Raw genomic sequence first — 26,909 nt, 5'->3', positions numbered from 1 at the left:
CCACCTAGGGGAGGTAATGCCACTCAGCCTCTAAGATTAGGTTGGTTTCTTGAGGTAATGCAAGCCCAGATTGCCAGATATTACAATTTTCAAAAAAAAAGCTAGAATTCAAGATTTTAAAGGGAATTCTGGTTTTTGAAATGTTGACAACCAGCTCAAATTCTTTCAAACACTTTGGACCAGCAGAAGACAGGATAAGATGGTGGCTGATGAGGAATAAAGGGGGGAAAGAGGAGTTGTGCTTGGTGGGTAGAAGTTTTGGTGATAACACAATGGATACGTTCTAGAGATCTGCTGTACAAGATCGTGCCAGCAGTTAACAACACAGATTGCGCATTTGAAATTTTGTTAAGAGGTTAGATCTCATGTTTCATGCTCTTAACGCTACCACCACCACCACAACAAAAAAGAAGACACACAAGGAAACTTCTGGAGGTGATGGGTATATTTATTACCTTGACTGTGGTCATATCATAAGTGTATACATATATCCAAACTCATCAAAATTGTATACATTAAATATTTGCTGTTATGTCTGTGTGTATCACATACACATTTTTTTTTTTAAACAAAAAGCTCTGGACCAAACCACCATCTGTGACCCAGACCTGGGCCTTTGGGCTCTGAGACATCTGGGAGAAGCTTTTAGAAACCCAGTTACCAGGAGACAAAGTAAGAAATCTGTCACTAGGGAGCTGATGTCATAATGGCACTGAGGATCACCTTGAATTTGACCTGAATAATACAACTCTTGGTCTGAGAAACCAGAAGTTTCGAGCTCTTTCTTAGTTTTTGTAGGCATGATTAATAAAAAATGGCCTGCACTTGAGAACCTGGCTTTGGGCTCAGCTCTGCCAGGAACAAATCCCACACAGGGTTGGTGAGGCCATGGGATTTCCAGAGACCTCCATAGCACTCCCTGCACCTGGAGGAGGTTAGGTATGATATGTGAATCTTTCAAATTCTTTATCTCCCAAAGTATCCTATCAGAAACCCCAAAGATATGCAAGCAGGAGAAAAGAAGTCTCCATTCATTTTTAAATCATGTACTTCTACAGAAGAATTGTCAATCTCCACTGTTGCCACACCTAACACCAAATGAACTGAATTTCCAAGGGTGAGTTCCCAAAAAAATCACAATAAAAAAATAGGACACAAGTGGATTCCCAATCTCCACCAAAGAAAATTTTAATATCACACTTCCTACCAATGAAAACATGGTCACAATACGCTTTAGAGCTTTACTACTTTTTGGAAAGGTGGAGTTAACAATAATTTATGAGCAGGGGGTCATTCAGACATACACTTTTGTTATGCCTCATCTTTTTTGGTAAATAAAAAAAATCACAAACTATCACCAGCTGTGTACAATGTTTTCAGAATCCACAATTACTTTAATTCTACAATGATTGCTTCAAGTTTTTCTTTAATGGCGCCACAGAATTCGCCCACCTTTTCTTCTTTTTTATAAAACTGAAATGTGGGGATGCAAATGATCTCAAGGTCCTTCACCAGCTCATCACACTCATTGGCATCCACTTCCAGGAACACCACGTCCTCGTACTTGACAGACAGGGAATGGAAAAGGGGCTTGATGGATCTGCAAGGCCCACACCAGCTGGCCGAGAAGTCTACAGCCACCAGCCTCTCCCCAGCCTCCTTGAGCGCCAACGCAAAGTCCTCCTTGCTCACGATCACTTTCACGAAGTCTACCTCCAGAAGCTCCATTGACCCTGAAGCCTTCGGGATGTCTTCTTCTATGGGCAGGATGGCTTCTTTTGAGGACTTGGGCATGTCACCTTCCTTGGGCTGGATGGTGTCTTCTGAGCACTTGGTGTCACCCTCTCTGGGTGGAATGTTTTCTTCTGAGGACTTACGGGTGGGGATGTGTTTGGACTGGATGGATTTCACTAAGGGCTTGGGGCTGTTGGTCAGTTTAGAAGGGAAAGATTTTGCTAAGAACCTGGGGCTCTTGTCCTGTGTAGGCAGAATGGCTTTTTCCAGGGACATGGGGGTGCTATCCTGCTCGGGTGGGATGTTTTCTTCTGAGTCAGCCAACATTCGTTCCTCCTGTGGTGGGGTGGTTTTTTCTGAGGAACTGGGGATGTCACTGTGCTTGAGTGCAATACTTTTTTCTGAAGAATTGGGGCTATCAGCCTGCTTAGGTGGAATCTTTTCTTCTGAGGGATTGAGGGTATCACTCTCCTTGGGTAGAATGATTTTTCCTGAAAATTTTGATGTGACAGTCTGCTTGGGTAGAATAGATTTTGCTGGGAGACTGAGGGTATCAGCCTGTCTGGGTGGGGTGATTTTGGTTGGGGAATTGAAGGTATTGCCCTGCATGGGTGGGATTGTTTTTTCTGAAGAATTGGGGGTATTAGCCTGCTTGGGCAGGATTGTTTTTGCTAAAGAACTGGGGATACGGCCCTCCTTGGTAGGGATGATTTTTGCTGAAAAACTGGGCGTGCCAGCCTGCTTGGGTTGCATGGTCTTTGCTGAGGAATTGAAGATGTTACCGCCCTGTGCCGATGGGAATATGTCCTTGGGGTGTGGACCGTTGGACTCCTTTGCAGGCATATGTTGTATGTTGTTGGTCTCAGAGGCCGAGGCCTTCTCCTGGATGTGTGCTGAGTCCAAGAATTCTGAGACCAGGGGAGTCACGTGGCTGGATAGACCCTGTAATAATGGACTTTCTGAACAAAAAAGTAAATAAGTAAAAATGTAAAAGAAGAAACAACAGCAAAAATTCTTATCATATATTCCAGAGAAGACCAATGCCATGCTTAGAGCCCACACATGTTTTATGAATGATGCATCGCCATGAAAAATCACATTCAATAGAAGGCCAGGCAACATGTGATTACTTGTATCTTTATGTAAAGTTGTGTTTTCAAAACTACAACTTTTCTCTGCTTCAATACTGCTGCCTGCTCCCTAAGCACGTAGGTCTCTAAGGTGACCCTTCTCCCCGACCCCGACCTCCCCCTTACCATTAGCGTCACCTTGATTGGCTTCTTCTTGTTTCCCTGCACTCATGTTCGGTTCTTCCAGGGCTCCAGCTCTATCACTTTCCACTTCCTGTTCCTTGTCCATGTCCACTCAGACTTCATATGTGCCTCAGAGTGGAAACGAGACTGTACACTTCAACTTTCTCCAGCTTTTCCAACCTAATATCATAATATGAGTAATGACTTATATTTGGGTAGTACTTAGAGCTGGCTTTCCCTCTTTGTACTCAGAGCAGTAGTATTTGAGAGTTTCATGACAACCTTGGTTATAGTGGCCACGCTGTGTGGTAGGCTGTGCCCAGTGCCTGATGTGCATTCATAGGCATTATTTCCTATAATACAACAAACCACTGAGGTAAGTACCATTATGATCCCACTTAACAAACAAGAAAATTGAGCCCTGTAGAAGTTATGTAAGTTGCTCAAGGTCACAAAGCTAGTAGATGGGCAGGTTCCAAGCAGCTCTCTGAATACTACATCAACGGTACTGTTTGCCAAATGCCCTGCCCAAGATGGTAACTCGAAACCAATTTTCCTACAACCTGCCGCTAGGACTCTCCAGCTCCAGCTTTCCCTTTCTGACTCACCCGCTCTAACTATCTACGTGTCGCCTCCTAACCATGATATCCTCCTCTGAAAAGTCCTGCCTGACCATTACATGTCCAACTTGAGCTATTTGGAAGAGAGTAGATTATGATGCAGAAAAATTACTTGAGATGAAGAAATGAAAACATCACACCTTCCATCCCAATAGATGGACAGTCAAGAGAACAGGTACATAGATGTGTTCAGAGGAAAGCTGACAGCAGAGGAGCATTCACCTGGGCTCCATTGGGGAGGCCAGGAAATGCCCACATTCAAATGGACTCCACAACAACATGGCAGCATGGGTCACTGGCAGAAGATGTGATTGGATTCTTGGGCCTGGGGCAGGCTCCTGGCCCCACAGCCTGCTGTGCACATGCCAGGGATCTGGAAACCCTGCACAGCCAGGGCTGGGGCTGTGAGTGTCCCACGAAGAACAGCAGACCTATAGGGTCCTCAAGGAAGAAGCAAGAAGCTACTATGAAGGGGGATTTGTGACCAGAGGCAAGGACTGGAGTCACAGACTCGACCAGTGGGTGAAAGCATGGTGCCCCAACCCCTAGATAGGCTCAGTGGTCCTCAGCAGTCCTCAGTCTAGGGATGAGGCCAGACTAGCTGCTTCACATGTGAAATCAGAGGCAGAGGGCTGGGCCACAACTAGACCTCATGGCCCTGTGCACTCAGGTATTATGGAAAAAGGGGAGGAATTGGAAAGACTGAAAAAGTGTTCATCAGGCTGAAAGTCCACAAACCGGCAGATTGGATCTCTGCCCCTCACCAACCTTCCTCAAGTCCTCATTGAGATAAGGCTCATGGAGGAAGGAGATCCACTGTAGAGAAATTTTAAAGCCACAGTATATTTGCACATCTTCCTAAAAGTGAGATTGGTGATCCTGGTATATTTATACTTGGGGATCTGAGCTGTGTTTTAGGTTTGGCAGAGTTGTTCAAATGATTTCTCCTCTTCATTCTGCAATTCAGATGGATTCTAAACAACTTCGATGTCAATGCCTCTGAACAATTTTCATTCAACTTGTCATAAGATGTATCTTTTTTCCTTAAAATGTATTTTCTCCTTTAGCACAAGCTGGTCCCCAAATTGCTCCTGAACCCTTATTGCAGTTGTGGTTCTGTCAGGGAAACAATAAGTCAGCTATTTTAGGCATAGAAAGAGTTATCTAATTATAACATAGCTGGAAAGGCTGCCTTTGGGCTAGATGTCCTGGAATAATTCCTAGAAAAATGAGCAGTGCTGCAGACCTTGCCTGCCAGGGGGGTGTGACCTTCACCATATCAGGAAGGCAGAGAATCAGAAAGTTGCTGCTAAAATCGTTGACTTTCTGCTCCAGCTGCCATCCAAGGGTAAGACAGACACTACTCCAATGCCCTCTCAGCTCAAAGCTAGGGCTGAACTAGAAAGCTAGGGCAGAAAGGGCACAAAATTGCAAGACGATGGCTCCCTTCACATACAGATTCATCTGTTGGTGGAATCTGTTTTGTTTCCAGTACCCTAGGGGAGTCCCAAAAAATGTGGTTTTCAGATTTCCAGCTTCTGCAGTGCAAGGAGCCATACTAAAGTTGGAATAAACACTGAGTGGAAATTCATTTCTACCCCACGCTTGCAATGACAACATGACAGTCTATTATTTTATACACTATGCTGGCACAATTTTTTTGTTTTATAATTACAAAAATAATACATACTCATAATAGAAACATGAGGAAACACACAAGTAAAAAAAATAAGAATTACTCAAAGTGACAATCTTCAAGGATCACCACTATCAATACTATGATGTATATTCTTGGATTTATACTCTTATAATCCTTTTCATGTAAGAATATATTTTGAATCCTCTCTTTTGGATTTTGAACCTCCAGAGCAGTGAAACAATACATTTCTGTTGTTTAAGTCACCCACCCAGTCAGTGGTATGACAGCCCAAGCAAACTAACGTGGCAGCCATACAAATGGGCATGTCTGTGTCCTAATAAAACTTTACAAAAACAGGCAGGTGGCCAAAGAGCATAGTTAGCCAATCCCTGACCTATATAATCATTTTTTTTTAATTTTTAATGTTTATTTATTTGTGAGAGAGAGAGTCAGGGCATGAGTGGGAGAAGGCTAGAGAAAGAGGGAGAGGCAAAATCCAAAGCAGGCTTCAGGCTCCGAGCTGTCAGCACAGAGCCTGACGTGGGACTCCAACTCATGAGCCGTGACATCATGACCTGAGCTGAAGTCGGACGCTTAACCAACTGAGCCACCCAGGTGCCCCACCTATATAGTCATTTTTAATGATTTATTAATGTTCTTTTGTATGGATGAGCTTCAATTTATTTAAATAATTTCATATTTATGGATATAAAGGTCGTTTTTATTATTTGCTGGCATAAGCAATATAACAGTAAGCATTTGTAGATTAATCTCTTCACATAGTCTTAATTTTTTCTTAGAATACAATTCTAGAAATGGAATCCCTAAATCAGTAGGCATTTTAAAGACTTTTCTGTTCCAGTTGGTAACTATCAGCAAGGTATGAAAGTACAATGTGATGGACAAAGAAAATTGTGTCATTAGCATCTTAATTTGTATTTCCTTAGTAAGTTGAATTTTGGAACATATTTATTGTCCATTTCTATTTCTTCCTTTGCAAATTGTCATAACACAGCATTGCTTAATGGTTCTTGAAGGGGAAGTATCTCCATATACATTAATTTCCTTAACATTTTGCCAGTTATTGTCATGATCTTTCTCAGTTTGTCTATTTAAAAAAATTTTAATGTTTATTTATTCTTGAGAGATAGAGAGAGACAGAGCATGAGCAGGGGAGGAGTAGAGTGAGAGAGGGTCACAGAATCCGAAGCAGGCTCCAGGCTCCCAGCTGTCAGCAGCACAGAGCCCACTGTGGGGCTCCAACTCACAAACCACAAGATCATGACCTGAGCGGAAGTCAGACGCTCAACCAACTGAGCCACCTAGGCACCCCTCTCAGTTTGTCTTTTAATTTTGTTCATGGTATATTTGGAGCAACGTAATGATGCTTCCATTTTTGTGTAGTTAAATGAGTCAATTTTGTCTTTTATGATTTTCATTTCTCATGGTATATTTGTATATAAACTGCTGAATTTCTGATTCTAAGATTGCCTCCTCCACAGATCTGGATGATAATAATAAAAACCATAAAAATAATAGTGCTAAAACTTTGCAGGATTTAATTCAATGAGGATCCCAATATGATGAGGAAATAATTTAAAGTGAAGTTGGTCTGTAAGTCATCTTTTTAGCTAACCTATTAAAAATTGGGCCATCTCAGACAGATAGTTAAAAGAATCATGCATATTTACTTACAGCTTTATTTATTTATTTATTTTAAATGTTTTATTTATTTTTGATACAGAGAGAGACAGAGCATGAGAGGGGTAAGGGCAGAGAGAGAGGGAGACACAGAATCAGAAGCAGGCTCCAGGCTCTGAGCTAGCTGTCAGCACAGAGCCTGATGAGGGGCTCGAACCCACGAATGTGAGATCTGACCTGAGCTGAAGTCGGAGGCTTAACCGACTGAGCCACCCAGGCACCCCTACAGCTTTAATTTTTTATGTATACACTGCATGTATCAAAGTGCCCACCAATTTTTTATGTAGTAATAAAACATTTTCCCTGTAAAAATTCAGATTGGTTTGGTTATTTATCATACCATTATGATATGGTATTTTGTAAGAATCCAGCTAGAAATTATATTTCCAATACAAGATTTGGAAGTAAAAGAATCTTAATCGTAGGGACACCTGTGTGGCTCAGTGGGTTGAACATCACTCTTGATTTTGGCCTAGGTCATGATCTCATGGTTTGTGGGATCGAGCTTCATGTCAGGCTCTGCACTGTTATCACAGAGCCTGCTTGGGATTCTCTCTCTATCCTCCCTGCTCCTCCCCTCCTTGCTCTCTCTCTCTCTCTCTCTCTCTCTCTCTCTCTCTCTCTTTCTCTCCCTCTCAAAATAAATAAACTTTAAAAAAAAAGAGTCTCTAGGAGAAAATTTTAAAAAGGATCTTGACCCCAAGCTCTCTATACCGACCACAGTAAAATTGAAGGAGGAGAGGGTTCTCTGCCCTTTTACCTCTTACATGCTTTATAATTTTTCCTCTAGGAGTGAAGACAGTCTTGTAGCATGATAATGTATTTTTATGTACATTTTAAATTTTAGAATAGATTTATATGTACATAAAACTTGCAAAGCTTGTACAGAGAGTTCTCATATACCCCACATCACGTTTCCCTTATTAACGTCTTCCATTATGATGGGACATTCGTCACAACTAAGGAACCAATACCTGATAAGTTATTATTAACTAAAGTCCATATTTGATTCAGATTTCATTGGCTTTCCCCTCATATCCCTTTTCATGTTCCAGGATCTCACATTATATTTAGTTGTTGCATCTCCTTAGGCTCCTCTGAGCTGTGACAGCTTCTCAAACTTCCTTTTTTTTTCATGACTCTGGACAGTTTGGAGGAGTACTGGTCACATATTTTGGACAATGTACATCCATTGGGGGTTTACATGGTGTATTTCTCAGACCAGGGTTATGTATTTTGGGGAGGAAGACCACAAAGGTAAATTAACATTTTAATCACTTTGTTATTAATTAAATATATCAGAGATAAAATTTCAAAGGTTATCAGCCAGCATCACTTATCACTGATGATGACTTGATCATCTGGCCGAAGCAGTGACTGCCAGGTCCCTATGCTATAAAATGACTCTCTCTCCACTTAGTGTGGAAGGAAGTCACTGTGTACAACCTACACGCAAGGGGTGGGGATTACCCCCATCTCTTTGAGTGAGGAGAATCTACATAAGGTATTTGGAATTTTTCTGTTTGCGTGGCTTGTCTTTCCCATCCTCCATTTATTTATTTATTTATCCAATCATATATTTACATTAGTGTCAACTCATAGATGTTTATTTTATGCCTTGGGTTATAATCCAGTACTATCAAATTTATTTGTTGCTCAAATCATTCCAGCTTTGACTACTGAAAACTTTCAGCTGGCTCTTGTGTCATTTTGATATACACACACGCGTAGTTTTGTTTGTTGAGCATGTTCTTACCTTCTGGTATTACAAGATGCTCCAGGCTCATTCTATAGATTCATTGCCATATCCCTAGAATCGTCTGTTTCTTTAAGGAGCCCTGCCTGCTTCCTTTTACTGGAGAATGGTATTTAGAAAACAAAATCTGAGCTGGGTGTGCTTGTTGATACCAGATGCCATTGCCTTCAGACTCAATGTGCATAACTAGGAACCATATATATAGATGTAACTAATCTGTGCGCACACACACATGTATAGTTATTTCTATATCAATATCTGTATTAGGCTAACTATGACTTCATATTGAAGTCCTTGACTTTAATTCAGTACATCGTTCATTGCAGCCTTTCCCCCAAGCTTGTCTGTAAACTTCTATTCCAAAAGTGACTTGGTTCCCACTGTCTCCACTCATTTACTTATTTGTTCAATTCCAGTACACACACGTAGAATGGTTTCAGAATGGCTAACCTGTCCCTCCTTGATAAACAATTTCCTCACTTAGAACACAGTGCTTTTGTATGGCTCCTTTTGTCTTCATAGGCTTATCATTTCTACTTATTTCCAAAGTTACTTACGTCAGCCTCTCTTTTCCCTCCCCTCCTTCAGTGAAATGATGCCATACATTTGTAATAGTATTTTCTTTTGTCATATTCTGCATTTCATTCTGGAATCCCCTACCCTCTGGGCTGAATTTTTTTTCAAATTTGCATACATTAAGGTTCACTCTGTGGTGTGGAGTCCTCTAGGTTTGACAAATGGGTGTTATTATTATTCATCACTACAGTACCATACAGAATAGTTTCACTGCTCTAAAAAAAATCTCCTGTGCTTCAGGTCAACCCTCACCCTCCTGCAAATTCATGGCAGCCACTGATTTGTCTCTATAGCTTTTGCCTTTTCTAGGATGGCATATAAATCGGATCATATAATACGTAGCCTTCTCAGATTGACTTCTTTTGCTTAGCAATATATATTTTTGCTGATTTATGTGTCAATGGTTTTTTTCTTTTGACCACTGAACAGATAATAAAGCACTTTAACTAAACTATGGGAAGCAGATCTAAGACAAGAATTTGAGTGCAGATATTTGAGAGGAGACTCCAGACAATCCCAGGTGGAGCAGTGGGGAGGGAATCAAGCCAGCTGTCACTGTGAGCACTAGTGGTCACTCCCACTGGGGACTAGGGAAGAATACAGAGCATACTTCCCTTCCTTCCTTTTGAGTGCTCTTTCCAGGGACACTGGCACTTCTGTTTGCCCTGTGCACATGCTCTGCCTGTCTCCTGCAGGGACACTTGAGCCACCTGAGAGAAATGCAGGTGTTTGCAGTAACTAGTCTTTTGAGAATAAAGATGAGTGCTCGCAGGCTATGCATGAACAGGGCATCGGCAGTGACTCTTATAAGAGATGATAGGTATGAGCAGAAGAAAATTTTGTTTATAGAGTCTGAAAACCTAACCAAGGGTCCCTGGGCACCCTGCTGGGATGGAGCTAAGAGTAATGATCGACTCTGACTTCATGACTGTTCTACACGAATGAACCAGTATTCTGGAGAAGTGAGGCAGGAATAGAGAGAGCCCTACTGGCCATCCTGTTCAGCTGGAATGTGACCCCACACAAAGCAGCTACAACTGAGGAGTCGACAGAAGGGAGTAGGGAGATGAGGTTTCCATCTTCAGTGGGGTACACACTGTCTTTTCTGACATCTAGAGCTCCAGAAAATGGGCCCAAAATGGCAGAGTCAAGGATTGGCACTCAGAAAGAATCAGCTGGATGTCATTGCCATGTGCCTTTGGTGGCAACGGTGGGAGGAGGCAGTCTTGCAACTGCTTCCTGAAGCCATCGCCACCTTGGCAGAGCCAAAGGGTCTCAGGAGCCTGGGCTCAGATGGCCAGAGGGGGTCAGAGCAAGGTTGGGAAGGGAAAAGATGGATAGGGATGTGAAAAGAGGAGCACAGTGAAGAGATGCAGAAGCCCCCCGTAGAAGAAAGAGCTCCATGGCCAGAGAAATGCTATTAGGACTATTCTGGGGATCCAAGTGTGTGTATGTATATATGCACTCACCATTGTGAAAGCACCAGTAAATACCACTTCATAATGTTTTACAATACACTGGCAGATATTATTCAGTTCAACATTTGTTGAGTATTTACATAGGCTACAAATAAGGTTAGACACCAGAGATAAAAAGATGAGTAGACCCTGTGGCTACTTCCTTAGGGCTTTTGTTGTAACGAGGAAAGCAGACACCACAATATGGGGTTTCTATTCTAAAATGTAAGTAAGACATATATACATATGACAGATATACACATATATGTGTGTATACATATTTATATATGTAAATATATAAAATAAAGAGAAAACTTGGCTTTGAAGACCATATACAACACTCACTATATGAATTGCTTTGAGCAGGTGAAGGGAGAGGAGAAATGGGTTTGAGAAAAAGGTCAAAACAGACTTCAGCTTTGTCTATTATATTCAATTTCACTTTGCTTAATTAAATATGTGTGTGCCCTGCATATCACAAATGCTTAGAAATCAAATGTTAGTATTTGTTAATTCTGGATGGTGGGCACACATACATAGGTTTATTGGATTAATCTTTGAGATGTTCTGTATTTGAAGACTTTACATAAAAGAGGGGGACACCAGCTGGGAGTTATTGCATGTCCTGATGCGGGGCAACACAGGCCATGGTGGGCAGTAAAGATGACATCCTTCATGTGGGTGGCTCATGTTGCAGTGACATGTCAGCAACTTGAGAACAGGCACCTCTGAAGGGATTTAACTAGAAGGTTCAACTACAGTTTTATGTGGTTCTAATCATATAGCTGTTAACTGATAGAGACTATCATTTCAGTAGAGATGTGTTCATCACAGAGAGTCACTCTCCATTAAGAATTATTTTATTCTCAGCAGAGAATGTTTATTTTATGCCTGGTGCTAAAATATAAGAATGCTTGGGGAGCCTCGGTGGCTCAGTTGGTTGAGCATGTGTCTTCAACTCAGATCATGACCTTGCAGTTCATGGGTTTGAGCCCCACCTCTGGCTCACTGACATCAATGAGTAGCCCGCTTTGGATCCTCTGTCTTCATCTCTCTCTGCTCCTCCTCCACTCATGCTCTGTCTCTAAAAAATAAATAAGCATTTAAAAAATATATATATATAGAAGAATGTTTATCTTCATAAATGCCTTCATTTCAGTATTGGTTGCTCTAAGTGTCTTATATTTCCACCTTATTTTTTGTTATCAATGTGACTGCTGTTTAAGTATTTTTCCCTAAAGAGACAAGAAAGCAATTAGTTGGGCAAGTCATTACACAGATTCAGTGTCTCTTGAATGTTACTGGGTTCACCCTCCAGGAACCTACTTGCCTTTAGAACATCCCCCAAATCTGAAAGAAGTTGTTGTGGGCTCATGTAAAATAAATAAAGCCATAAATCCATTTAAACATCTATTAGAAAATTATTTTTATCTGGTTTCTCAGTGCCGTAATGGCAAACATTGGAAAAACTCCTAAGACATTCTAAGTGCTTATGTGGATTGGTAAATTGCTTACTATTCCTTCTAGTTTTCTAGATTATCCAAAATATCAAGAATGGACATCTTCAATGGGAAAGAACTTTATTTTTTAAAAGACAAAGAGAATGCTCTGCCTTTCTACTCCAAATGGCTGGTCACACAGAAGATTTGTCATGAACCATTAGTATTTTGGTTTGGATCTTGCACCTTTGTTCCTGGCTTTCTGAAGTCAGAACCCCATTCATTCCCCATCAGTTCTAGACACAATGCTATCTATGTTTTGTTCAAGGAAGAGTGGATTATTGACTTTACTCAGTCTCTTTGTTCTGATATTTAACACTGAACACTTTTTTGGTTAGAAAGACTTCTGGTATAAAGTTTAAAGCTCTCCTGTGTGAATATTTACTAAAACACTATGGAGATACTCGGGTAAGATTTGGGTTAGTTGTCAGTTTGATGGTGTTTTGGTACCCACAGGCCGTTCAGAGACTTTAAAAATGCACGTGACCCCAACTCATCACTCCTACAAGTGCAGGGACTTTGCTCTTTGCACATGGTTCCTTGGATCTCGTAATACTCACCTTCTAAAGGAAGCCACACAAGCAAGTTAGCGGAATGGTACCCTTAGCAGAGCAGAGCAAGGCAATGGCTCCCATTGAACATCTCTCAGCATATTAATTGTGGCTTTGGTGTTCAGAATCCTGGGAAGGGTCTGAGCTCATTCTCACTGGAAGTGAGTATGGTATTCCACGGTCTCTTAATGAATGGAAGGATAAAGGTATGAATGGATTACAACATGTGTAATAAGAAAAATACATTTTTGCTAAAGTTATCTTTGTCAGCCTCTGGCAGACCACCATCCTTAGCTTGGCCTCTGAGTAGAGAAACAGGAGAGTGGCCAAGGAAATTATCCCCATTAAAACTTTTCTAAACCATCCACACCAGGAACAAATTCAGAACACTGCAAATACATGAAATAAAAGAATGAAATGTCACACGCACACACACTCCATCATCCTGGCCACTCATCCCTTCCTGTCAGCACCACACTTTTAGTGAAATGATGTCACATGGCACAAATCCATAAATCCTGCCTAATCCAAGTGTAAGCTTCTTAAAGATAAGAGAGATTGCCTTGACTCTCCAGTCTTGGACCTGGTGTGCAATGCACCAGACACTCATGAAAAACTTGCCTGTGAGTTTCTCTTTTTTCCTGACCCTCTGAGGGTTAATCAATAACCTGATTAACTTCTTGGTTCTCTGATACAAGACTGAGTATGGAAAATTAAAATGATAATTTAATACCAGACTCCATGTTTAATGCAAAAAGTGCACTACCTCCAGGGCGCCTGGGTGCCTTAGTCGGTTGAGCATCCGACTTCGGCTAAGGTCATGATCTCACGGTTTACGAGTTCGAGCCCCACATGCAGTTCGTGGCTATCAGCACAGAGCTTCCTTCAGATCCTCTGTCTCCCTCTCTCTCTGCCTCTCCCTCCCCACTTCTCTCAAAATAAAATAAACATTAAAAAGAGTAGTACCTTGGGTAAACACTGTTTGACTTTAACTTACAGGGGCTAATCTGCTACTCCAAACTCTACAGAGATTAGAAGACAGGCTGTTACTCCCCTGGGGAGAGGTGAGAAAGCTCCTTGAAGCCAACTGGTATACTGCCAGGGGAAAGAAGCAAATTGGGATGGTCTTTTTGGTGGAGGAAAGAGCGGCCATGCCACCATGCGGTAAAGGTGGGCGGGAGAGGGTGCAAGCCCATGCTGGGCTGAGACAGGGGCTGGGCCCAGACGAGAGGGGTATTCCAGAACATGTCACACAGCTGGAATTTTATTGAATTTGTAGCGGAGTGTCACAGAAGGGTTTGAGAAAATGCCATAATCTAATCTGTACCTTAGCAGATTCACGGGCAGCATATACAACAACAGACTCGAGGACCAAAGGCAGAGTTCAGAGATCTATTAAGAAGCCATCGCAATAACTGAGACAGAATATACCAAAAGCTGACACTCGGAGAGGAGACAGAGAGTTAAAAGGTTCAAGAAATTCCAGAAATAGAATTTCCATGGTTTGACAAATGCCAAGAAGAAGCTGACAGGGAGTCTCACATTTTAAGCCTGAGCCACAGAGAGACTGCAGTGCAGGAAGCAGACAGGTGACCCAACAGGGCATCAGGACATCCACGTGTGTACCCATTGGACAGTTGGAAATCAAATTATGATCTCTGGAAAGAAGCCAGGCCAGACCACAATTCAGATGTCGAACACCTGGATGCAAGAGTTGAAATCCTTAAATTGGATGAAATCATAAAAAGGGAGACACTTTGGGTGGAATCAGGAGTGTGACTTTGCAGGAGGGACCTGCAAGGGAAGCTTGGAGCCTGGACCAAATAAGGAGTGAACTGCAGGAGGGGCAGTCAACAGCCTCAAGTTCCTACAGGGATGCAGGGAGAGGGAGATGAGAGGTCCGCAGTGGGGCCGGGAGGCAGGTCATCCCTCCTTAATCTTTGAAAGTGTAGAATGAGGCATAATCTCAGGTGAGGAATGAATGAATAGAAAATCAAGATTCTCTTTTACGGATTTCATTAGTGCAAGGAGAGAGTAGTTTCAAGGAAGCAAGGAAAATGGATGGCGGCTGGTCAACCCTCGAGAAGGTTTATGGGTAGTGGATGTAAGTTGATGAGAGGTGGGAAATAGTGCAGGGGACTTTAAGATGGAAGCAAAAAAAAAAAAAAAGCATGGGACACGCTTTAGAAGTGAGTTGGGATCCTTTTCCAAGGGACAAGAAAAGGAGAGAGAATAGGTACACATGGAGAGAAAATGCGAGGTGAAGGAGAGCAGAGGCATCTGGCCACTCTGGGGCGTCCAGGCCCACCAGGGGACCAGCTTGGCACCGGCTTCTCAGGAGCGTATTCTGGGCCTCAGGTCCCACAACATCAGAGTTGCAGGACCCTGATGCAAAGGTCATTTCAAAACGCCAGTTAAGAACTTCAGTCAGGGCTGGGCAAATGGTGTCAATATCGAGGTCAGGGATACAGGAAAGATAAATGGAGCTGCCAGAGCAGCGGAATCAAGGAGAGCCACACCCACAGTTTGGGATCAGATAATAGATCCCTGAAACCAGCAAATCTCGCTAATGGAGTGATTCAGATCTGATGGCCAGAGCTGGTTAACCTGAGCTCTCCAGCCCACACTTATTTCCTCCTGAGGTGCAAGAATGATAGTGTGGGCCTCTGCCTGGATGGATGTTACCCAGCCTGCTAACTACAGAACCGAGAGCCCGTGAAGCACTCCATGCTCCTTCCATCCAGTGAGGACAACTGTGCATCCTCCTCAGATTTGTTTTGGAAGTTTATTTATTTTTGAGAGAGAGAGAGAGAGAGAGGGAGGGAGAGAGGAAGAGCATGCATGAGCAGGGGAGGGGCAAAGAAGAGAAAGAAAGAGAGATGGAGAAAGAAAAACAGAGAGAGAGAGAGAGAGAGAGAGAGAGAGAGAATCCCAAGCAGGCTCCACACTGTCAGCACAGCACCTGACACAGGGCTAGATCACATGAACTGTGAGATCATGACCTGAGCAGAAACCAAGAGTCAGACACTCAACTCACTGAGTCACCCAGGTGCCCCTCGAGATACAATTTGAAAGTATTTAGCTCAGGGGACGTATTCAATGAATGTAGATTTCCTTTCCTTCAAGCCTTTGTTTTTGTTTTTGTTTTAATTTTTTTAATGTTTATTCTTATTTTTGAGAGAGAGAGATTGCAAATGGGGGAGGGGCAGAGAGAGAGACACACAGAATCTGAAGCAGGCTCCAGGCTCTGAGCCGTCAGCACAGAACCTGATGCAGGGCTCAAACCCACCAACCGTGAGATCATGACCCGAGCTGAAGTCAGATGCTTCACCCACTAAGACACCCAGGCACCCCTTCCTCCAGTCTTTGTATTTACAGTACTTATAATGACAGCAAAGAAAGGAGAATATAGAAGATGGTCAAAAGCTCCAGTTATAAAAGAAATAAGTCCCGGGCATAAAATATATGACATGGTAACTATAGTTTATAATACTGTATCATGTGTTTAAAAGTTGCTAAGAGAATAGATCTTCAAAATTCTAATTTTTTCTTGTGAAAAAACTATTTGTACTTTGTGTGGTGATGGATGTTAAGTAAACTTATTATGATTATCATTTCACAATGTATATAAACATTGAATCATTATTTGTATACCAGGAACAAATGTCACATGTCGATTATACCTCAAAAAGTATTTTTTCATTTTTTAAAAATTCAAACAACAAAAAAAGAATAATAGTAGCTAATGTTTGACTTTTGTCTCTCTTACTAGACTATGGTCTTAGGCAATTTAGTTACCCTGTGCCTTGGTTTCCTCCTCTGTAGAATGGAGGTCATAATAGAAATGGAGTAATAATAGAGAGGGTTGTAAAACTAAAAAGGGGGGGCACCTGGGTGGCTCAGTCGGTTAAGTGTCCGGCTTCAGCTCAGGTCATGATCTCACAGTTTGTGGGTTCAAGCCCCACGTCGGGCTCTGTGCTGGCAGCTAGCTCAGAGCCTGGAGCCTGCTTCAGATTCTGTATCTCCCTCTCTCTCTGACCCTCCCTGCTCACACTGTCTCTCTGTCTCTCAAAAACAAACAAAAAAAAACTAAGTAAAAATAAAAAAATAAAAATAAATAAAAAGAGGCAATGCAATGTAAAATGCCAAGGACAGTACCTGGCACATAGCAAAGTGCTGTATCCATGTTAGGTGTTACCCTTTTTGAGCATTTTGGTGCCAGGATTGTAAGAAGTATTTTCTGTAGAATGACACCTGTGCAGCCCCACTCAGGAGCCCCTGCAAGTGTAGACATCCATGGAAACAGCAGCTGCCTGGAGCTCCCAGATAGAAGGCCTCTTCACATGCGCTTTCACCCAATCCTCGTGACGCACCCAAGACGGGGGTCCTAGGGGTTCTCCATACCTTACATGACACCTGGGCACAGGTGTTTGCCGAATTCAAAATTTTATTTGGATTTTATAAAAGTAATATAGTGCATCTTTTATAGAACATCTGTCAGAGTCAGGGATGGGATCCTATTAATTAACAGTATTTCTGCAACTAAATGTGCAGATATTCACCCCTGGTTGGATAAATAATGACTATAAATGGCATCTCATGAGTTCGGATCTGGTTTTACTCTAAATGAGTCCAAACCAAACAGGAAAAACCTCTTCACTAGTGAAGCTTTTTGGATTCCAGAATTGTGGACAAGTGTGCCTAGGAATTATTTTCTGCATCTTGCATGCAAGGAAACTGGGGCTTAGCGAGATTAATCTGCCAAATATCCCAATGCCACCAAACAGAGGTGGCAGAGGTCAGGTGGCCTGACACTAGATTTCTTGATCTTAATCTCTATACCACATGGCTCCAGGGAAAGGAACAAACATAAGAAAATGGCAACTAGGATGTCCCTTCACAAATCCAGGGCAAAGATCGAAGCCAATGGCATAAACATGGCTACTAGGTTGTCTAGGCTAGGTGCCTTATACAACAATTTCACTTAGTGTTGACACCAGATCTGTGATGTGGGCACTATCCCCATTTTAAGGTGAAAACTGAGGCTCATAGAAACCAAGTAACCTGTTCAGGATCTTGAGATGAGTAAGGGGTGGGCTGATTCCCAAGCCCGTATTCCTACCCCTGTGGTCACTGTGCCTTCCCCAGTCAAGCTGCCCTGTCTGCCTTTAAAGCAATGCTGTCTTCTCATTCCTGCCATTCTTGGTTCTCTTGTCCTTTCCCTTATATTTGTTTCCTCCTTTAAAAACTTGTAAATTGCAAACTTCTGATGGGACACAGAGGGCTCATTCAGCACTAGCTCATAGTAGCCCTCAATGAATACCTGTTGGATAAATGGATGAATAGATGGATGGATGGATGGATGACTTTACCAAGACAGCTGTGATGAGATCCCTACCCAGGAACTCCTGAGTTTTCTGCCCCACATCCCTAACACCCACCTTCCACCTTGCTAGAGGCTAGACCAGAATGACCAGGTGTCCCATTGTGCCCAAGACTACCCAACTTAATCCTGTTGTCCCAGCTTGATATTAACAGCATCCCCTGCAGTCTCAAAAGTGTCCCAGTTAGAGCAATAAAGTCTGCAATAAAGCAGAGGATTTGGGGATTCAAAAGGGCAAGCCCTGGCAAAGCTAGTATAGAGTTATGGCCTGCTTTCCCCTCTTCTCCCTGCTTTCCCTGGGCTATGGGAAGGGAACAGTGGCATTGCTGAGATAGCTTATATGTAGACACAATCTGGGTAAGGTGGCCTGGGTACCAGCTTCCTACTAGCCTCCCAGAAAGAGGACTGAGAACTGCCCCCCCCCCCAACCAGGCGTCATCGGGGTCCCCAGCAATAGAGGAGGGATGCTGGCAGAGCCCACCCGACACAGTCCAGGCTGCTGCCTTACCAACCTCTGAGGACCCCAGGGGGCCCCTGTTCCCCTCCAAAATCCTCCCAAGACCTTTAATGGGGTGCAGAAACAGACTAGAGGGGGCCAGGTGCACAAAACAGGGGGACGGAGAATGACCACTGTGTTGGCCAGACAGTGAGACCCAGGAAGTGTACAGCAGCCCTCCAGGGGCTTAGATCCATCCTTGTCACCACTTCACCCACCCTTGGGAGCACATGAAGGTTAAATCCTGACAGTAGCCTGCAGTGATGGAAGCCACTGAGTTGACGAAGTAAAACTAGCTGGATGACCATTCCCACCCTTCCACATTAGACAGAACCGGGGCTCAAGGTGGACATGAAGTTATAACAGAAAAAGGAAGAGTATGTTTTCATGCCTCTGACTCTTGTAGCCAGTAACACTGATTTTTTAATACTGTAATTTTTAACAATTACAGTATTCTATTTTGTTGTTATAATTTATTCAATTTCCTATCATAGGACATTTGCATGATTCCAAGTTTTCATTATTAGTAAATGATAGTGGGACAAACACCTTAGTATGTGCACATCACTAATTAATAAATCTGTGCTAGCTAGCTAGGACGTTGTGAGGTTTCTTGAGCAGTGTATGGAGAGGTCCACCTGGTGAGGAAATGGGGTCTCCTGCCTCCCTCCTATGAGGGAATCAGCTTCAGAGGCTGTAGCCCTAGCCAACACTTCAAATTCACTTTTTAAAAAAATGTTTTATTTTTGAGAGAGAGAGAGAGACAGTGCGAGCAGGGGAGGGTCAGAGAGAGAGGGAGAAACAGACTCCGAAGACAGGCTCCAGGCTCTGAGCTAGCTGTCAGCACAGAGCCTGACATGGGGCTCGAACCCACGAACCACAAGATCATGAACTGAGTTGAAGTCAGACACTTAACCGACTGAGACACCCAGGTGCCCCTCAAATTCACCTTTTAAAGGCCCTGCACCAGAGCCACCCAGCTAAGCTCTTCCCAAATCCTGCCCACAGAAACTGTAAGATAATAGGTGTTTATAGTTGGCTGCCTGGGTGGCTCAGTTGGTTAAGTGTTCGACTCTTGATTTTGGCTCAAGTCATGATCTCATGGTTCATGAGACTGAGCCCCACATTGGACTGCACACTGACAGCATGGAAACTGCTTAGGATTCTCTCTCCCCTCCCCGCCCTCTGCCTCTCCCCAGTTTGCACTCTCTCTCAAAATAAATAAATAAACTTTAAAAATAGGTGTTTATTGTTTTAAGACACTAAGTTTTGTATGAATATAGTATGCAGTAATAGGTAACGTATATGTATGTTGTATATACAATACATACATAAATAGCATATACATATATATACACAAACACAAATACATATACTTAATTCCTACTAATAGGATTACTGCATCATAGGATGTATTCTTTTCAAATGTGTCTCAGATACACATTGTCAAACTACTTTCTAGAAAGACTGGATTTATGCTCTGGCCAGCGTTGGGCAATTTAGTTACCCTGACACCAGCGTGTATGCAAGTGCCCATCTCCAGTATGCCTGCCCATGCTTGGTATTATCTGTCTAGTGGTGTCTCAATAAACACTGGACAGAGGAGAGAAGGTAGCTTCACATACATACAAGAAGCCAGTGGGACTAAAGTTCTGCACTGTCTTAAAACTTTCGAGAACATGCTCCTGGAGACAGATGCTCTTTAAATTAGGATGAGATCTCCCTCCCCTTTTAATCAGCAAGGATTGCTCTTGGGACAATGCGTGTCTGAGCAGGAAATGTTTAAAGACTACTTAGAGTAGCCCCAGGCAGCACTCAGCTAAGGATAGCTCTAGCCTTTTAGCCTTTGTTCTCCAAAACCTGTAAATAACTGGGGTTTTTCTGTAAAAATGTGCAAGGTGCCTCTGTGCACAACTCCTCAGACCCCAGGCTCTATTACGTAAACGCCCAAGGTGGGGCAAAGCGAAAGTGAGGGATGGAGGAGAGGCGGGACTCTCGGTGTAGAATGTTACTGACAAAGAAGCTGGGCTGCCCCCAAATTTGACAGCTAAACCCAGCAATCCATTGGATTGTTCTAAAACATTTCCCCAATTGCCATAAATAGGAATGACTTCCTAGTAAATGGAAAAGACAGGCTTTTCTTCCTGACAAAATTGGAACACCAGATCTCTTGGTGATGGCGGTTTTTGTTTTGTTTCTTGTTTGATTATATATTGAAGGCAGCTTCCCAGCACGCGCCTTGGGGAGACTTGAATGCTGAGAACGTGGGTCACCACTTTCCTTCCTCTTCACCCTCTGTTCCAGGTCCATCCATGCATCAAAGATTTGCCTAGAAAGCACAGGATGTACAGGTGTGCAAAGAAAGTCTGCATGTTTAGTGGGTAGGCAGGGGTAGCTGAGATGATGGAAGGGGGGCATATGTAAGACTCCTAAAATGTACTGAGCACATTAAGTTGGCGATGGTGCTTAGGAATTCTTTCTGGCATATTTACAAAGTCAGTCTAATCCTTCTTTGCTGCTTGTCTCCATAACCTCTTTGAAAAAAATTCACACAGTAAAATACACTAATAAAGCACATATCTTGAAATTACTAGATGCTATCATTTGGTCATATTGGCTTCAGAGTTTCTATCATGAAATAAATAAAAATTATTGCTCGTTTCTTGCCCTTCGTTCCCTTCGCTGATGTGGTTTGCTTGCCTGCCTTCCCCAGAGGTAAGCACAATCATGAAGTTGATGTTTGTCCTTCTAATGCCTCCTTAACACACACACACACACACAAACAACATACATGATTGTTTTTGTGTCAATTTTGGTGCTCTTGTACTTCTTTGGCTTGCTTTATTGACTCATTCAAGCCACAGCTCTGTTGCTCAGGCTGTGCACTGCATAGCTCCTGTTGAGGTTCCACTCACACAGGCCAAGAGGAGAGTAGTTCCCTTGGGGGTGTGCAGTATGTAGCCCTACATTCCACATCCTGTTTTTTAATGTTATCTGGGTCTAAAAATTTTTTTTAATGTTTTAGTTTTATTTTTGAAAGTCAGATTGTGAGTGGGGGAGGGGCAGAGAGAAAGAATCTGAAACAGGCTCCAGGCTCTGAGCTGTTAGCACAGAGCCCAACATGGGGCTCAAACTCACGAACTGTGAAATCACGATCTGAGCTGAAGCAAGATGCTTAACTGACTGAACCACTCAGGCACCCCTACACATCCTGTTTTGAGATACATATTGATGCATGAGAGATCTTGCATTCATTTTAATTACCCTATAGTTTTCATCATGTGACTGTGCCACGTTTTATTACTGATTTCCTTAGAGGAAGACACTTTGCTATTGCAAACAAGCCAGCGAACATCCTTATACATGTCTTCATGGGTACAGGTACACAAATGTCTGGGGAATCACCTTTCTTTATTCTGAGGTGATTGTGATTTAAAAAAAAATATCCTGAGAAACATTATAAGCAAAAGACCAAAATTGGCAAAACTTCCAATATTTATTAGTATGAATCAGTGTTGTTAAACCCAAAATAACAGATACAATTGAGTGATGTTGAGGGCAATGCCTTACTATAGAATACAAGGTGGAAAAGTCCTAATGGTCTGCAGCAGTGAGAACTGGGTCCAGCCCAGACAAGCCCTTTATAAAAACACGAGAAAAAGGTACGGTTTACACAGCAGAGCACTGACATTGGATCACTGGGTCTGCTTTCAACAATTATGGTTGAAAGAATGGACTAGATACCAACTGGGCCTGAATACAGCTCAGAGCCCTTTAGTGTACAGGCTGGCTTGTAACCCAGCCCGCTGTGAGCACTGCAGAGCCCACCAGAGGAGCTCAGCTTCAGCCACCATGCCATGCGCCATATTCCTTGATTTGAAAGGAAAGATTTCTGTCATCCAATTCTGCCTCAGAAAATGAATTCAGGTCTCCTTGGGGCACAGCCCTTTCGCTGGCTAAAAGTTAGTTTTAGGTCTTCAACCTTCTCTAGTCTGCAAGGTAACGTCATATTCAGCACCCATTTCAACTCTAAAATGGCAAGTCAATTATGTACCTACATAAAACGTTTACACGACTCCAGCGCCATCTTGGGGGATTCCACTGGGAAATAACCCCCGTGCGAACCCGTGCCTACATCGTACAACACATAGATGGGCACGAGCCAGGCTCAGCCAGTGAAATGGATTACATGTTGGTGTAACAAATACGAAATCCTATTTACACATATACACGCATGTGGAAGGAAAGAAAACAGAGGGAAAAAAGCAAAGTTTGGAAAATTATGTGAAGGATTTACATTATGTGAAACTACTTGACGTTTTGGGCCTTTTACATATTACATGGTTACAGTTTGACTATCAGAACAGCCAGAACATAATTGCAAGGCCAGACAAAGGAAGTAAGAAAGCTTCGTTGTGGACAAAGCAGGAGCACTGATCTTCAGAGAAGTCCCCATGTTTATACGAATGCTTGTGTGCCCAAGTACTGTGTGCTCTTTTCACAACTGCTCTGAGTACTGATTATATGTATGTTGTCATCTGCCTGGCTTGAACAGTTACCAAAAGGTAAAAGAGTGGTTCACACCTTCAATGTGCTTCTGAAATAAAACCATGGGCTCATTTGTGGGTTGCTCGCTGGCTACAAGTGATTAACATCAGCTATTTCATGCAAGATGCAACCACTGAAGACCCAGACCAAGGCTGTGAACCTGCTGAGGCATGTGATCACCTTAGCTGGGCAACCAGAACAGCTCTCTAGACGCAGACCCAGGTTCTCAGGGACAGCTGGATAGAAAAGGCTTGAGACAGGCCTGCATGTCTCCTGGAAAGAGGTCACTCGATGTGCAACTTTCAAAAGGGTCATGATAATCACTTGGCCCGAAAGCAGAATGTTAGCTGCTAGTAGAGTTGGCGACATGGAGAAAACCCTAAAAAGCCCGGCAAGGGGCCCTGCTAAGATATCCAGATGCCACTTGCTAGCAGTTTTGAGGTGCCGGTCTGGGAGAGCGAAGAGGCACTCTTGAACCAAAAATACGTTTTTCTAGCCTGTACATCCTACGATTGTCAAACTACTCTTTGTGAACTGGGTGAAGCAGTTACGATATCCAACGGACAGCATATTCTTGAGTTAAAAAAACCCACCTAAATCTGTGATTTCCACCTGTTTTCTCGATTGCAGTGCTCATAAATCAGTGTAAACTTGGCCACGGTCTCTCAAGGACTCTTGCTCTTTGTTGGTGGCGGTCTCCACATCCCCACCTGTCCAGAGCAGTGTGGGCACAGCCACGACAGGACTTGGAGGCAGCAGCTCACACTGGATTACTGGGAGTTTGAGATCTTTTGTCAGTTCACGATCTCTTTCCTGGCTTTTACATTATAGGTTTTCTGTTAATATTTGCTGGGCCTTGAATGTTGGGTACCAGCTAGCCCTGTTACTATGCTGCCTGTTCAACCATTTCGGAGGCCAGCCATTCTTTATAGTTTCCTAGTCCCCACAAAAGGCATGGATCCAAACATCCTTTAAGAATTTCCTCCCAGTATAAGCCCTAATAGGAAGCCAACGGCTTCTTGATCCCAGGTATTTATGGATGTTAGAGAGGTAATAAGATTTGGATTTCCAATGGAAAAAGCTTTTCTTCCTTCCATGCCTTCTCTCCCATTCCTTCCATTGGATTCAGACATCTTTACTTAATTGAGCAGACAGGGAATCTAGAAGGAAAGGTTTTATGAAAGCCTATTGTCAGCTAATTGGCATTCCAGGGCTGGGCCTCTGGTTAGCCCTAGAGCCCACCTGCCCAAGCCTGGCATCTTCTAGAACACTTTCTCCAATTTTGTAATTTTGGGGGGCTAGAATCTTATTCAATTTTTTTTTTAATTTTTAATTACTTTTGAGAGGGAGAGACACAAAGTGTGAGCAGGGGAGGGTCAGAGAGAGGGGGAGACACAGAATATGAAGCAGGCTCCAGGCTCTGAGCTGTCAGCACAGAGCCTGATGCGGGGCTCGAACCCATGAACCATGAGATCATGACCTGAGCCAAAGCCGGACGCTTAACCAACTGAGACATCCAAGTGCCCCTTAGGGGGCTAGAATCTTAAGGTGCTGGTGTTCCCTCTGGCTGGCTTTACTGTAACCTATTAATTGATATTCTTTTTTTTTTTTTTCTGAGGTTCCAGTTTAATTGATATTCTTGAAAGTGTGCCCTAAGATCTAGATTCGAACATCCTCCGGGTAATTTTCCTCCTAGATATGACACCAAGACATTAGTAAAATCATACTGTGTGCATTAACCTTCTCTAAGAGGGTAGGCGTTTATTACTGTGGAGATGATCATACTAGTCAGTGTCTGGAAAAATATTTATACCCCACCTCTGTCACTGCTTACACGGTACTTACTTAAATGATTCTTTCAAACTAGGCCTCCCACTCGCAAAATTGCATGCAGTGTCTTAGTCAGATTTGGTTTGTTTATATATGACTAAAAGAAAAATGGGCATCAAGTAAAAGAGATGTAGTCAACAGTTTCTAATACATCTTTCTCCACTTTCGTAATGGCTCAAGTCTATAGCTTGAGTGATGGGCCAATTACACCCCATTGAAAGATAAATTAAATTAAATTAAATGAACATTTCCGTGAAGGCTGGTCAGGTAACAGAGGCAATGGCACTGAAGAACTTATTGAAACTGGGCTGGGGAGCACAGGAAACCAGAATGGATCATCACTTTACACTCTCACACACATATAAGCCAGTGTGGCTGCTGTACAAATTTAAGAATATTTTAAGGTTTTTAACAAAAAATCAATTGTACTCATGACCTAACACCTGTTCCCTCCTGGGTGCATTTCATGTACCAAAGGCCATTTCGGGGCAGTGTAACGGATTTTTCTAAAAGCCTTTTCCAGGGACGTTTCCTGCCCCACCACCACAGGTCTTCCAAGATGCCAAGCCAGCATCCCACTTCTCCCCACGTGGGGTTCCAGGCTGCCGAGAATGGGAGGTCGGCTCTGGCTTCTTCAAGTACAGAGGACCATGGCCCACAAGTCAGCAGCAGCGCCGGCTGGCTTGCGTGGCTTGCTTCCCAAGTTTGATCGCTCCATTGTTTCCATTTTCATGGGGGTCCAAAGGTGGGATCTGGCGACCTGGAACAAAGAGGAGACCAGAGTTGAGTTCCTTTACTCTACTCAATACCACATACACATTGTCACCTTGCTTCAACATCTCTCCTTAATGTCTGGGCTGTACAGGAAGTAGAGAAGTCCAGGAATGGCTCTTTATGCTCCTTCCCTCCTACCCTCCTCACTCTGCTGCATGAAGTTGAACTCCTGTTTAGAAAGTTGAGGAAAAGTAAAACCAGCCTCCTGAGAACATGGATTTCCCTGGATCTGGAGCCCCGCACTCCCAAGGAAAGGGGGGAGGTTCCCAGCCATGTTCTCCACACTGGCATGGGCCCACCACTTCGCCCCAGCCCTCCCATGGCTCTGTCCCACACAAATGAGCTGCTGCATGTCAGCAAGCCTTCCACAGTAAACAGGCATGCTCATCGCTCCTGCTTCTTCGAGGAGAACTGGACTGGGAATCGTAATCTTCCTAATAATATCATCTGTTAACACTTAGCTCCCATCCCGCATCCTGCCGTGCGCAAATAATCCTATTTTTACTTAATGTAATTTAAAAAATTGTCCTAGAGTCTCTGCGAATAAACACAATCTAAGAATTAAAAAGGCAGTGGTTGGAGGATGGGGAGGTGGTAGCTAAAGGGTGTGTGATTTTGTTTTGAGATAATAAAGATATTCTATTTTTTTAATGTTTCTTTTTTTTAATATAACACAATTTATTTTTTTAACATATGCAATTATTTTCCATCATTTACAATACAGTAGTTATAATGACACTTCAAACAGAAAGGCAAAGTAAAAAATCAAAACCCCAACTTCCATTTCATGTAATTAGACTTATACAGAAATTAGAAGGTTAAGTAACAACTAGTTAATCACCTAATTTCACAGCTATCTGAAGTGGCAATCGTTGTATAGCAGCTTATCTGTGATACATTCAAGATAAATGATACAATTTATTACTTGCCCATAAGCTAAAACACAGCCTGCTTAATATCTTTCCTTAAATTCCACCTCTATACTACAATATACTTGAGGTCCATGCAAAAAAGTAGCTACATTTTATATAGGAAATGGATGATTAAGTCTTTGGTGCTGTAAAAGCAACTTCATTTAAACATAACCACCAC

General features: G+C 42.8%; 2 protein-coding genes across 3 annotated transcripts in view; both read right to left on the bottom strand.

The window, feature by feature from the left end:
- Positions 1 to 1,163: 1,163 nt before the first annotated feature.
- Positions 1,164 to 3,261, bottom strand: TXNDC2 (thioredoxin domain containing 2). 2 transcript variants are annotated; one of them, XM_029922420.1, is made up of 2 exons: positions 2,991 to 3,261; positions 1,164 to 2,693 (listed from the first exon to the last, which is right to left on the bottom strand). In XM_029922420.1, the coding sequence occupies exons 1-2, from the start codon at positions 3,091 to 3,093 to the stop codon at positions 1,390 to 1,392; spliced, it is 1,407 nt and encodes a 468-aa protein (XP_029778280.1). In that variant the 5' UTR covers positions 3,094 to 3,261; the 3' UTR covers positions 1,164 to 1,389. The 2 variants fall into 2 exon arrangements, with proteins under 2 accessions (XP_029778280.1, XP_029778281.1); XM_029922421.1 differs by having other exon boundaries at positions 3,003 to 3,261.
- Positions 3,262 to 24,809: 21,548 nt separating this feature from the next.
- Positions 24,810 to 26,909, bottom strand: part of RAB31 (RAB31, member RAS oncogene family) — a 136,080-nt gene continuing 133,980 nt past the window's right edge. The window contains exon 7 of the mRNA XM_029922200.1: positions 24,810 to 25,803. Within this exon, the coding sequence (XP_029778060.1) occupies positions 25,706 to 25,803 (98 nt within the window). The 3' untranslated portion in view covers positions 24,810 to 25,705. The remainder of the gene's footprint in view (positions 25,804 to 26,909) is intronic.

The sequence above is a fragment of the Suricata suricatta genome, chromosome 14 (genome assembly GCF_006229205.1).
Source record: "Suricata suricatta isolate VVHF042 chromosome 14, meerkat_22Aug2017_6uvM2_HiC, whole genome shotgun sequence".
Classification (NCBI taxonomy): domain Eukaryota; kingdom Metazoa; phylum Chordata; class Mammalia; order Carnivora; family Herpestidae; genus Suricata; species Suricata suricatta.
This window is presented reverse-complemented; position numbering and strand designations above follow the sequence as displayed.